Here is a 13472-nt window from a genome sequence, read left to right on the forward strand (position 1 = left end):
GCTCAACAGAGCGAACTGAGGACATCTCTTTCCGAACAGCTTTTATACGCAAATCACCCCTCGGTATGAATTTGCTCGAGGCACTGGTCTGAAGTCGACTTGCTCAATGCTCGATCAAGCCGATTGATGTCGCTCACCTCAACAAATACGCATCTGAGAAGTACCGGATGGCACCATGCGTCCGTCTGCTCGAGGTCAAAGGCCCGCAGGGGGATTTCAGAGGCTCGCACGGATGTGTTGGCGGCCGCCGCAGGACTCTCGGAGACTGGCACAGAACGCTCCGAAGCCAGCACGCATTTCTCAGTTTCCGCTTTGGCTCTTCCCAAGATGGTGTTCCACTTTTCGGCGTAGCACCCAGCATCCATCAACACTATTGCGGTGATGCCGCATCTGCAAAGTGCAATGAACACAAGGTGACGCGCATTCAAGTAATATGTACGAACTCTCAATAAGCAAGAAAGCGACAGATGCTCAAACGGAAGTGCTTGTGGCTTTCATCAATTACAACTAGTCACAAAATATTTTTGATTAACGTTTTGGTATGATTCAGTGTAAAGGAATCAGCCGTGGCATAAGACTGAACCACTTGGATGGTTTCCTCCTGTCCAGATTTCAAAACAGATCGTTGATCTAGATGAGTGAAGTCTAACAGCATGGTGTTGTCGGCATAGCCACGCATCGACCTCGTAACGTAGCCTTTCACGATGTTCTTGAGGCGTCGGTGAGCCGACAGGTCGGTTTTATTCCGAAATCGTGCTACATTCGGTACGCGTCACTGCGCTGCCGCATCGGCCGTTGCAGGTCAGGGCTGTCCTCAAGCCATGGACAGTGGAACGACGGTGGTTTAAGAGGGCAATGCACGTCTACCACAGTCCACAACACGCGCATGACTTCGGCCACTTTAGCTCCACTTCCTCATTCCGGTAAACTGGACTCCAGTCCGACCGCAGAAGATCGAGGTCGAGTGCACCCTAGTTTAGCTTGTGCCATGGACGCACAGTGAGAGGCGCCTGGCGAGGGAAACGGAGGAACATGAGGTAACACGAGGAGAAGGCACCATCTCTGCATCCTTGTGAAATTTTGAGTGACATGATCGGGCCCATTGGACACGTTTTCCCATGGGGTGTCTAGATCAACCAAGCGCAAGTTTTGTGCGGTGATTTCCTTTGTTTGGTCTGTCAATTCCTTTTTATTAGGAATGTGACATCGCTAATTGATTCTAACACGCGATGTAAAGGTTTCTAGTGACAGGTAAGTGTTGATGAAAAGCTCACAACAACCGAGGGATCCCTGACATATGTCGTGTCGCCAGCTTGACCTTTTACTGGTTTTGCCTTTTGATCGAATAATTTTTCTCGTGGCTTAAGGCCAGGTTACGTTTAACTTGGTGATAAGAACGGCGAGAATTTCCAGCATTGTGGGGATAAACTCACCTCCTTGATATCAGCACTTTGGAGAGGAGAGCGTCCACGGAGAGAACTGGGTCGCGATTATACATGATGAAAAACGGACTTAACCTTACACTATCGTTTTTTGCTGTCCTAGATGCCGCAAAAGTTGCCGGAATTTGGTGTCCCAGTCTTCTTGTGAAGCGCTGATGAGTTTTGCTAACCGATCGCTTTGGACATGGTAAAATCGCTCTTACTTGCCGTTTGCTTGAGGATGGTAGACTGGAGTGCAACTGTGTCTAATATTGAAGAATGTTGAAATTTGTTCGACTCCTGCATGACAAAAATCAGTCTAATTGTGACATACAATGCCGCGGGGCAGGCGTGACGCGGAATATCCTTAACAGGAATTTGTGCCAAACTCTTAGCACTTTTTGATTCGGTAGCAAATGACTCAGGCCAACCAGGAAACATGTCAATACCGTGAATGAAGCACCGATTACTATCATGGCTTTGCGGAAATGGTCCAAATGTGTCTATTGCAATAATTTCGAATGGGTACTTCGAATCTGCATGTTGTGCAGAGGATGGCGTTCTTTTCGTAATTTTGGCATATCACAGGCTATGCAGATTTTCAAATACTGAACTACGTATTGGTACATGCAAGACCAGCAATGATGCGAGCGAAATTTATCATATGCTTTGTAAGTGCCTAGATGACCACTAAAACGTCCGGAATGCGTTTCTTCAATGTGGGTTTTTTGGCGGCTGCGAGGAATGACTAGCTGTACGCCGGGAAGTGGGGCACACCTTTTTTGCGGCTGCGAGGAATGACTAGCTGTAAGCCAGGAGGTGGGGCACACCTTTTTTGAGGCTGCGAGGAATGACTAGCTGTAAGCCAGGAAGTGGGGCACACCTTTTCTGCGGTTGCGGGGAATGACTAGCTGTATGCCAGGAAGTGGGGCACGCCTTTTAGAGTCTGTAATGCGGCATACTAAATCATGTAAGATCGTTTAATTCACGGATATTTCAGAAAATTTGGGATCCTCCTGATTCGCAAGAATATTAAGAATCATTATGATATCTGCGTTATTTTCCTGCGGACTCTCAAAGTTGGGATTGTTTGACAGAAGTTCTCGAAAATGTTTTCCTAATGATGCACCTCTTCTCCTGGGGGCTTCCCCACTTCGGAGTTCAACACCCTAGGTGTCTGGTCGGGGTCTATAATCTTAACGTCTGATGGTGGTTTGAGGCATGAGAAGGCGTCAGCAAGAACGTTTTGTTTGCCAGCAATGTACTGGACATCGCAACCATATTCGTCGAGAGTGATGGCCCAGCGTTGGATTCTTTCTTTTCTTATTTCGCTGGTAACAAGGTGTTTAAGGGTTTGTGGTCCGTCCTGACAGTAAATATTGAGCCAAGAAGATAATATCTCAATTTTTGAATGCCGTTAACAGTGGTGTATGCCTCTTTTTCGATGACAGGCCATCGTTGTTGTGTAGCATTTGATTGTTGGGAGAGATACTGCACCACTTTTTGACCTTGTTTTGCGTCTTGCACAACAGCAACACCAATGACGTGGCTCGACGCATCGGTGTGAATTTTGTATGCCCTTGAGGTGTCTGAGTAAGCTAGCACAGGAGCTGGAATGATTTCAAACGCTTTTTGACCCGCTTCATATAAAAAATGTTATTCTTTTCATAGTTTCGTGAGAGGTTTTACATTTTTTGCAAAGTTTGGAATGAATGAGCGATAATGCGAGGACGTACCCAGCAATAAACGAACACCTTCGACCTCAAAGAGATAATTCAGGTCTCTTCTCCTTCACCAGGATCTGGTTTGATCCCACTTACGCAACTTTTACGACCGAAGTATTTTATTTCCCGTTTCAGAAATTCACATCATCACATATTGAAATTTCAGCCCACACTGCGTAAGTATTTAAAAACCGTTTTGATGTGACTAAGATGTTCTTCGATTTTTTTGAAAAAATTATGATGCCATCAATGTACGCAGTTGCAAATCTATGTTACACCTGCCAAAACTTTGTTGATAAAATCAGAAAATAGTCCTATGACGGTGCACAGACGAAACGGGAGGGCAAGCAAGTGGTGAAAACCTAGAAAACAAGTGAAAGCAGTTTTGTAAACAGAATCAGGATTTATAGCAAGTAGGCAATAACCGCTTTTTAGGCCCAACATGTGAAATACTTTGATCCTCCAAGCGAGGCAAGGATGCCATCGATGCAGAGAAGTAGGTAGCAGCTCTTCATGGTTACTTGGTTCAATTTTCTGTAATTTACACAATTTTCCTTCACTGCGTACTACACCACACTACACCACACTACACTACACTACACTACACTACACTTCACTTCACTTCACTACGCAATACACTTCTTTTCTCTCTACATTTCCTATCAAATATGACCAACTGGCTTGACCACGGACTTCGACTCGGTCGGATTATTCCAGCCCTTAGCGGTTCAGCGATGTGGTCTTGCACCATCTGTCTCTGACTGAACGTGAGCCTATAATGATTTGTGTTAGAGGCTTACGCCATACTTGTATTTTTGGCTTAGATATTACAACGATTGTTTATAAGAGGATAACCCTTTGTTTACATAGATAGATCGATATTAGAGATTCCGAAGACACCTAGAGTGTTTTTGGACTCCGACGTAGAGGAATGTCCGGGAGAGGAGGCGCTTGATCCGGAAAAATTTAGAGAATTTATGTCAAACAATCCCCACTTTAAGAGCGTGCACGAACATGACACGGATATCATCATGATTCGTAACATTCTTGCGGATCAGGGAATCCCAAATTTCCTAAAAATCTCCTCTCATTACACGACCTTGAGCGATTTAATATTTGATGTTAGATGTCGCATAATATTTCCTATGCTTTGCCAATCATGAAATTTGACGAACTCTCTCTATTGGACATTCTAACGTGTTGTGTAAGCCCTGGACCTTAATTTCACGTCCAGCTTCCTGCGTGGTTTGCGCAAGAAGTTCTCCCTCAGTAACTGTATGTACAGATGAAGTCATGTTTGTCAGAGTCTGATACGAGCTCAAGCGTTCAAGGATTGGTTGTGGATGGGTTGGCTCACGATCCAGATGATCTATGAGGAAAACTTGAAGGCTGACGACTTGTCGACGGGATCTTGTCAAACACAGCTTCTATTTTCTAGTTGCTTATCTGCACCAAAACTCATACCACAACCAATGAGATAGCTAACCATTGAGAAGAGAGTACGCCATCGTTCGAAGGACGGCTAAACCAATCAAAATGTAGGGCAAACTGTCTGATGCAGATTGCACGTGGTGACACGCTGCAGGCGACTTTTTGAATGTAGCATTGGATAGTACTTCGGATGCCAGGAATAGTTCAGGCTCCGATGGAACGGATGGCACGTGGTGAGAGAGATGTTTCCCAGGAGGTTTAAGTGTCTTCTAGTGCTTTTCCGCCCTTTTTTGAAAGGTCTAGAAAACTTTTGAACGGTCTACTTTCGTTTGAAAGATCTAGAAAACTTTTGAAAGGTCTACTTCCTTTTGAAAGCTCTAGAGGCGTGATGTTTTAAGCCATCTGGAGATTTATATAATTCTGGATATATTTACTGCCCAGAAATATAACTGTGTTACGACCCGTCAGGGAAACTAAATCGGTTTTCTATTCCTGGAGCCTAAAGGACTATATTCCCGTTCAATCCTTTTTTTGAATATACGATGCTAACTTCTGATTCTTCCCATAATGATCTCAAAGTTTCATAAAACATTCAAGTTCAGAATTGCCGAACGTCTTAAAAAACACAATTTTTGGAAATGATTTGCTCAGCTGCTTTGGTGCAAAGTTAGATGTCGGATAGAGTACACTGAACACTCACAATAACGTCATTGTTCTACGCCCTCAACATCAGACATGTCAGTCAGTGACATCTCTAGTTCGGACCCCTCAGAAAACAACAACTCCTGCGTAGTCTTACGTAGAACTGCCAGCTTTGATCAACCGTGTACAGCTTAAAGAGCAGAGCTGTTTAATCGAGCCACTGAGTAACGATCCGTATCTTAGTGAACAGCCAGGTCTTTTTCCGATCAATAATGCGGGGTGTCCAGATAGGAATGGACGCGCTCCACTGTCCTGCTTAAATTGTATAACCAGAGACCGTACTTTGGCAGCCCGACGATAGGCATTGCTGAAACGTACGAAGAAGCTGAAATTTGCAGCGTAGGAATAGATAAGGGCTCAGAGCATCAAAAGGCCGCTGTTGATCCTTCTTCCGAATTTCAAAGGCTGAATTTTCATGCATCCCTAGCTATCAAAAGCAGTAGATTTAAACTTTGCTGGATAGATATTAGGACATATTTGAAAAAGCGACTTGGATACTGGTTGTACAGACATCATGACGATGAGGATAGATACAAAGGATCATCCTTTCATAAAGCAAATTGTTATAGGCGTACGTTCAGCCAGAGACAGGTGGCGCAAGACCACATCGCTGCACTGCTAAAGGCTGGACTAATTCCACCGAGTCAAAGTCCGTGGTCAAGCCCGCTGGTCACATCTGACAAGAATATGGAGGGGGAAAAAAGTGTAGCGTCTAGTGAAGTGTAGTGAAGGTCGTGTGGTACAGTGTGTAGTGAGGGAAAACTGTGTAGATTACAGAAAATTGAACCAAGTAGCCATAAAGACCTGCCACCTACTCCTTCGTACTGCTGGCGTCCTCGCCTCGCTTGGAGGATCAAGGTATTTCACATGTTTGGACCTAAAAAGTGGCTATTGACTAGCTGCTATGAATCCTGATTCTATTGGCAAACCTGCTTTTACTTGTTTTCTAGGTTTTGTATTCCTTTTCTGTCCTCCCGTTTCGTCTGCGCAACGCCGTAGGATTATTTTCTGATCTTATGAACAAAGTTTTGGCAGGTACAACATGTGCATTTGCCTTTGCATTTGCATGTGCATTTGCAACATGTACAACATTTGCAGTGGCGCACTTGATGATCTAACTTCTAAAAAACATTCGAAGAACATCTTAGTCACATCGAAACAGTTATTAAATATTTACGCAGTGCAGGCTTCAACCTCAAAATGTCAACACGCGAGTTTCTGAAACAGGAAATTAAATATTTAGGTCATGTAAGTTGCCTAAGTGTGATCAACCCAGATCCTGGTGAAGCAGATGCCATTAGAGACCTGAATCATCCCTGCGATTTGAAAGGTTTTTGCTTGCTGCTTGGCATGTGCTCGTATTATCGTCACTTTATTCCAAATTTTGAGAAAATTGCAGAACCTCCCATGGAACTAACGAAGAAAAACAACCCCTTTTATTCGAATAAAGCATGTCAAAAAGCGTTTGAAAATCTTTGCAAAGCCCTCATTCCAACTCCTGTGCCAGCTTACTCAGACACCTCAAAGACATATAAACTTTACACTGATGCGTAAAACCACGCCACTGGTGCTGCTTTTGTGCAAGACGCAAAACAAGGTCAAAACGTGGTGCAGTATCTCTCTCCCAACAATCAAATGCTACACAACAACGAAAGCCTGTCATCGAAAAAGAAGCAACACCATTGCTCACGGCATTCAAAAGTTGAGATACTATCTTCTTGGCTCAATATTTACTGTCAGGACGGACCACAAACCATTAAACACCTTCTTACCAGCGAAATGAAAAAAGCAAGAATCCAACGCTGGGCCATCATTCTCGACGAGTATGGTTGCGATGTCCAGTACATTGCAGGCAAACAAAACGTTCTTGCCCGATGCCCTCTTACGCCTCGAACCACCATCAGACGTTAAGATTATAGACCCCGACCAGACACCTAGGGCGTTGAACTCCGAAGTGGCGAAACCCCCAGGAGAAGAGGTGCATCATTAGAAAAAACACTGCCCAGAATTTCTGTCAAACAATCCCGATTTTAAGAGTCTGCAGGAAAATGACACGGATACCATGATTCATAATATGCTCGCCGGATGTGCTGTACGGTGGCGAGATCTCAGGTGGTTGGATATGAACACGTGGGTCCGGGCTGGATCCTGGGCAGGGCTGACTGGCGGGCTGCACCCAGTCGCCCGATCAGGTGAAGCGGCCTAATGGTGGTGCTGCGGAAGGTGAGCAGGCACTGTCTTGTTCAAACCCTGAGGCAGTATTGGTTTGATGCACCTCGGCCGCATGTTGAGGCGACAAGGAGCGCTCTGGAATAGCAGCTGCGATAGTAGGCACTGCGACCACTGTTTGAACAGGAAGGGATGGTGTCCTTCGTGGAGTACGTATGAAGTCGTTGAGTTCGATCAATGCAGCTCTAATGCCCGACAGACGGAAGCGTTTGCATCATCTTCTTTAGAGAGGTGCTGTGCCGCTCGAGATCGATTAGTACATGGGGTGCCAGGGATCGACGAGAGCTAACTGGGCGGAGACCCGTGCCTCGAAGGTATATAACGTCGACAGGATGGGGCGCTGTAATAAGCCGCCTAGCTTTGGTAAGGGTTAGTGATCTTCTCATGTAAAGTAAGTCGTGCAATGCTTGTCGCACCCGGCCGCCGTCCCGCGCCGCGCTGCCCGGTCGCCGTGCCGCCCCGCACCACGCCCGGCCGCCGAGCCGCGTCGCGCCAGCACTTCTCACCGGCCGTTCGCGCACCGAGTGAGAACCCACCCGGACTGTCATCAGAAGAGGGCACGTACTCGGACACAGCCCTGCCGTTCAGGCTGTGCACTGACAATTAGTCTGCACTGAAGAGATCAAGGGTGCAAGCCTACAATGGAGTGTGTCCAGTTATTACAATTAACCACTTAATGTAGTAATTCTCATAAGCAAACACGCTTGACATTATGTCTCATTACCGTTGGTGCGTCGATTTGTATGTTAATGTGCTTCATGCGGCCTCATCACGATGGAAAAGGAACTATAACTTGTTGACGTTTTGCATTGATATGACACGAAGCTGACTCCACGGTGTCAATTGGTATGCACTCGATGCAGTCCGCTGTCAAGTGCAACAAGTGTCACCGTCTGACCAGGCAGTTAGACTGAAATTGAAGATAGAGCGAGTTTTACATCATAATGATGTCATTTAAAGGTGTGTAGTGTTTTATGTGAACTTCATGGACGTGTATCGAATGCGCAGTTGTCGTTAGTTGTCATAAGTGTGTCATTACCCATTACAACGTGCACTGATTTTATGCTGGCATTGAACAATGATAGCGACGTACATTTTAAACATTAAGTCAAAATTTCATCGCAGGAGGCTCGTACTGTGATCTTACAACGTAATACTTCTCAGCAGTAAATATCTCCAGAATTATATAAAGCTCCAGATGCCTACGGACGTCAGGTCTCTAGAACTCACAAGTCTCTAGAATAAAAATCCTAGGAGACATGTAAAAGTCTTGGTAAAGAGCGCTCCCACCACATGTCATCTGTTAAGTCGGAACCTGAACTAGATCTGCTTTCCGTAATGCTATTCGATGTCTTCTTCAAAAGTCGCATCCAGTGCCTCACCCCCTCCCAATTGCATCAGATAGTTCTGGGATCGCAAGGCGATACCCTGTTTCTTGACTGGTTTAGCCAACCATCCAACGACGCCGTACCTGCTTCTGATTTGCTAGCTATGACATCATTTCTGGACCCCACGGCCATGGATCATTCCCGACGCGCACAGTATATAAGCCGTACCATTAGTGCCCATGCAGGTCCATACTCTTCCTGGGCTTAAGGCGAGACATTTGTTGGTTGTGTGGGTGGACGTTGTGATGTGAGTGTTAGTGCGTGTGACTAGAAACAGAAGCTGTGTTTCACGAGATCTCTCTTCGACGGACGCGCGGGGCATACTGGCACGAGCAAGGCATACACTAGTATAAGTATCACGCCAGCAGTCAGAAATCTGTCACACGGGTATTTTGGATGTTAGAGCCTTTGGGTTTGTCTCGAGCACGACATATACATCGAGTGTGGCCTATTTTTGTGTAAATGGCGCCAATGGGAAGCCCATCACTCGTTCGTTGATAGCGTGAACGTGCATGATATTGCTTGTTTTGCTATCCATTTCGAGGTACATGCCCTCGATTTTGCGAACCTTTTGGCAGGTATGGATGCGAATTCTGTTTTGAAACTGATGCCTGTTTTCTGGTCCTGTCTAACTTAGAGCTTAGCTCTTCAAGCAACACCCCCAATTTTTAAACTTGTCAAAACCACGTACGGTGTGGCCTCTGTCGATATCCATGGGTTCCTCAGTGGGGGTATGCCTCCTCCACACATTTCACCAACCCCTTTTTTGGGTCACCAATCCCTTTTTATTGGGGTTGGGGTTGGGGTATTTAAACCCCTCATTTGGCCACCAACCCCTTTTTACATCATCGGTAAGTACGGACACAGGACGGATTTTGTTGACTTTTGCACAATGTGCAAGGGAATGCACAGTAGTAAAGTGGTGCTATGGCGGGCTCTGTTATGAACTTCGGCATCGGATATCTTTTGTGTTGTTCTGGCAGCCCTACCCTTTGCTTGCAATACAACAAGTTGAATCCTCCATTTTTGACTTTTCGCGCAACGACGAACTGAGTGAGACATTCAATAATGTATTTCCATATCTAACTTGATTTGACCCTTTGTAAAGCTCTGGAAGTTTAACTCTAAGCGCTTGTTAAAATCTGCCCAGCTCGTTATTTGAAGAGTCATTGACCTAGCTGGATACGAGGCTTTAGCGAAATCGTAGTAGTCGTCGAGTTCTGCTGAAGGTGAATTCCAAACCAACTTTGCGGACATGTGATACTGGATGTTTTAACCTTCAGGATAGCGTTGGCTCTTCGCGTGACCCAAGGCGCAATCATGTTCGGATTCCACAGGACTCAGTTACGCCATGCAGACGATTTTTGGTTCAGCCAATCTCAGACTAAGGCGAAGAGTCTACTAGCCGCCTGAGGTTAGATACAGATGAAGCTAACACACGCAATACATGACGTGGACGGAGGCTCGCAAATAATACCACATATAATCATTTTGGTTTGTTGTAATCTATTTGGTTCGGTTATTACGATATGTTGAGTCTCGCGCGATGAGTGTGACTCGCGCTGATGAGTGTCACCACCAACCCACCCGCCCAGAGGAGGTCCTGGCCAAATTGCAGGAAACTATGCAATACGGTAGTATAAAATTTCTGCAGGCGTGTTCCTACAGTGGTCTTGATTTGATTCGTGTGTACTTTTGTGTTTTGAGCAATGCCGAGGTTATACCGTTTCGCAAATTCAAAAGTGCCGTGCCGCCGCCCGTTGTCGGTGGACTCCTACGCTGCCTTGGGTCGCGAACGGTGCCAGTAGAACGCTGGGCTGTCTGTTCTAATACATCACTCACACATACAAGTGCAGGGTATACAAGATTACATAATTTTAGGTATGAAACGATAAGCATTCGATGCAACAATACCTGTCACACAACGTTGTGCAACAGAAATGCTGAATACACGATTTCGGTGTCAAAACACCCGCATAGAATGACATAGAAAATACCAAAAATATGAGCGCGATTGTATGTCATGCGAGGTAGAAATAACAAGGGAGCCTTTGAGCTAGGATTTTCAGCTGCCGCTGGCCCCAACAGAGCTAACACGTCGAGGGTTGACAAGTGATGCCACAAAATGCTTACCTTTTCAAGTCCGAAAAGAAAATCTCAATGTTCTTCGCGAAGATCGAGTAGTCGGCTCCCAGGGCTGTGCTTGTTCCCCGGCATTTGTCGGCAAAAGTGTGGAACAGGTTGTCTCCATCAATAACCAGGTCACAGTGACGTAATCGTTCTTCATGGAAAAGGCGCCTTCGCAGCACAAATGACGTCAGACCGCGGATGCCCATCCTGCGTCTGCAACGAGGCGTAACAGTTGGCACTTGTACATCGTGTTACGCTCTTGATATCCAAGCAGGCGAGACTTGCATCACATGTGGGTAGCGGAGAGAGCGACATAGTGTGTTTGTGATGGTGGGGCTGGAAGCAAGTGTGTGGGTGGGGGACTGTCTGACTAAGTGAGCAGGCGAGTGATGGAATGAGTGACTGGCTGACTGAGTTAGCGGGTGAGTGATGGAATGAGTGACTGGCTGACCGAGTGAGCGGGTGAGTGATGGAATGAGTGACTGGCTGACTGAGTGAGCGGTTGAGTGACGGAATGAGTGACTGGCTGACTAAGTGAGCGGGTGAGTGATGGAATGAGTGACTGGCTGACTGAGTGAGTGAGAGCAAGAAATATAGGTGAATTATGTAACGAATAAATATACGACAAATGAGAACATGATCTGTTTTTATCTATCCAAGTGCCAAAACCATTGTCAATGCGTATAGAGTATCTCCACATTTCTACGTAGATAAACCATAATAGGTGGTTGGGTGGGTGCGTGGGTCAGTGAGTGAGGGAACGAGTGACTGGCTGACTGAGTGAGAGCAAGAAAGATAGGTAAATTATATAACGAATAAAATATACGACAAATGAGTATATGATTGAGTACATGGCGATTTGTATCCATCCAAGTGTCAAAACCATTGTCAGTACGTGTAGAGCACTTCCACATTTCTACGTAAACCATAGTGTGTGTGGGGGGGGGAGAAACTCTTTCTCTCAAGACATCCTTCTCGCAAATCAAGGGAAAGCCTGCAAGTTCGTACTTTATTCAAAAATCATATGCAGGAACAAAACATTTCGCGCGGCAAGTAGCATAACACACTGCAACACACAGCGAGCGACTAAGTTTAAATTAGTTCAGGCATATCTTGGTAAGTTTATCCTTGTTCTGGCGCGCTTCATGCATAATAGATGGGTCATTATAGTTACTGGCACCCGATTCACGTTACACAACGCTGGGCGCAGTGCCAGAGACCTCCTCGGTGGTCTAGAGGAAATATGCTGAGCTTGCAATCCAGCGACGCTGGCTACGAGTCCAAGAGCGGGCGTATTGTTTGGCCCGACTGAAATGGAAAGGTCAGCTGGCAACTGGCCAATGAGGGTCGACCAGGCCCGGGGCGGCCGTGGCGTAGCATTGCGCGGCACGTAAAGCCCTCCGCAGTCCTGTCTGGCGCAGGGACGGAGGTTAAGTTATCTGTTGAGCTGGACGGACGAATTGGGTGATGGGTTCAGGGTGCTTAGCAGGGCCAAAGCCCAAAGGCGCTCCAAAGTCACCCATACAAACCATTTGGAATACATTTATATAAGAGGAGCGTTAGCATTGACAAAGGACCTGTGCGGAAGGGACTGAGATGTACCAACCGCATTGAGATTTGAGGACTGTTCATCACGCAGGAAGAGTAGTTCCAAAAAGCTGTAGCTGATGCACCCAAGAAGCGAAAGGCAGTCGGTTAATCAAGATTGTATTCGGCGAATCGAAACGGCAGGTCTTTTAAAGACAAATTCTGGTTGTTTCGAACCAGTAAATGATTACAGTCAGTGGAGCGCTCTGGAGAGGGCTGAGAAAGGTAAAAGTGGCTATGCTTCTGTTTACATTCACAAAAAAAACTCATTTTGTCCTCAAATTTACCCTGCCTTTTTAAAGTAAGGCGTAAGATAAAGAGGGTAGGGTAGGTATAGATATTAAGTGAATTGGATAGCCTGAAACCTCTCGTGGTCAGAAAAACTTCATCTCTTCACCCCAAGAAATCAGAGCCTCTTTTTCACCGCTGAATACATGGATTTGGTAAACATTGTTACTAATGTTTCAATAAATAACGTAGGATATGGCAAAGCAACCTACTTCCATTAAAAACATCATATCGTGGACTGAGACGCGTAATCTGACCCACCAAGTATGGATCTTCCGCACTCGCCGTAGATGTGATGGCCATTTCATATGCATCACGCATCGCGCACAAAACATGAGCCTTGAGACGTGAGCAAATAAAGCCCTTTTTAAATCTGTATATGCACACCATGTTCCGCCTGCACTCCATGAAGAAGTCACAGAGAAAATATATTATGAGGTTCTTCAGAAAGACAGATATGAAGAACGGACATGAAATGAAGCGTTGTCAATCAAGCAATTCGATGCTTGATGTGTGTGTAATGCCCGAGTTTATGCATCTTGTACTTGCGGTGCCAGGAGCACTTACGAGCC

At 45.8% G+C, this 13472-nt stretch overlaps 1 protein-coding gene across 1 annotated transcript in view; it reads right to left on the reverse strand.

Annotated features, from left to right (window-relative positions):
* LOC119094140 (protein asteroid homolog 1) overlaps window positions 1-13472 on the reverse strand; it is a 36044-nt gene that overhangs the window by 9767 nt on the left and 12805 nt on the right. Inside the window, exons 2-3 of the mRNA XM_037217215.1 lie at window positions 11029-11238; window positions 138-390 (exon numbers count right to left, since the gene is read on the reverse strand). Of these exons, the coding sequence (XP_037073110.1) occupies window positions 138-390; window positions 11029-11231 (456 nt within the window). The 5' untranslated portion in view covers window positions 11232-11238. The remainder of the gene's footprint in view (window positions 1-137; window positions 391-11028; window positions 11239-13472) is intronic.

Source organism: Pollicipes pollicipes, unplaced genomic scaffold (assembly GCF_011947565.3).
Source record: "Pollicipes pollicipes isolate AB1234 unplaced genomic scaffold, Ppol_2.1 Scaffold_4002;HRSCAF=4701_pilon_pilon_pilon, whole genome shotgun sequence".
Taxonomy (NCBI): domain Eukaryota; kingdom Metazoa; phylum Arthropoda; class Thecostraca; order Pollicipedomorpha; family Pollicipedidae; genus Pollicipes; species Pollicipes pollicipes.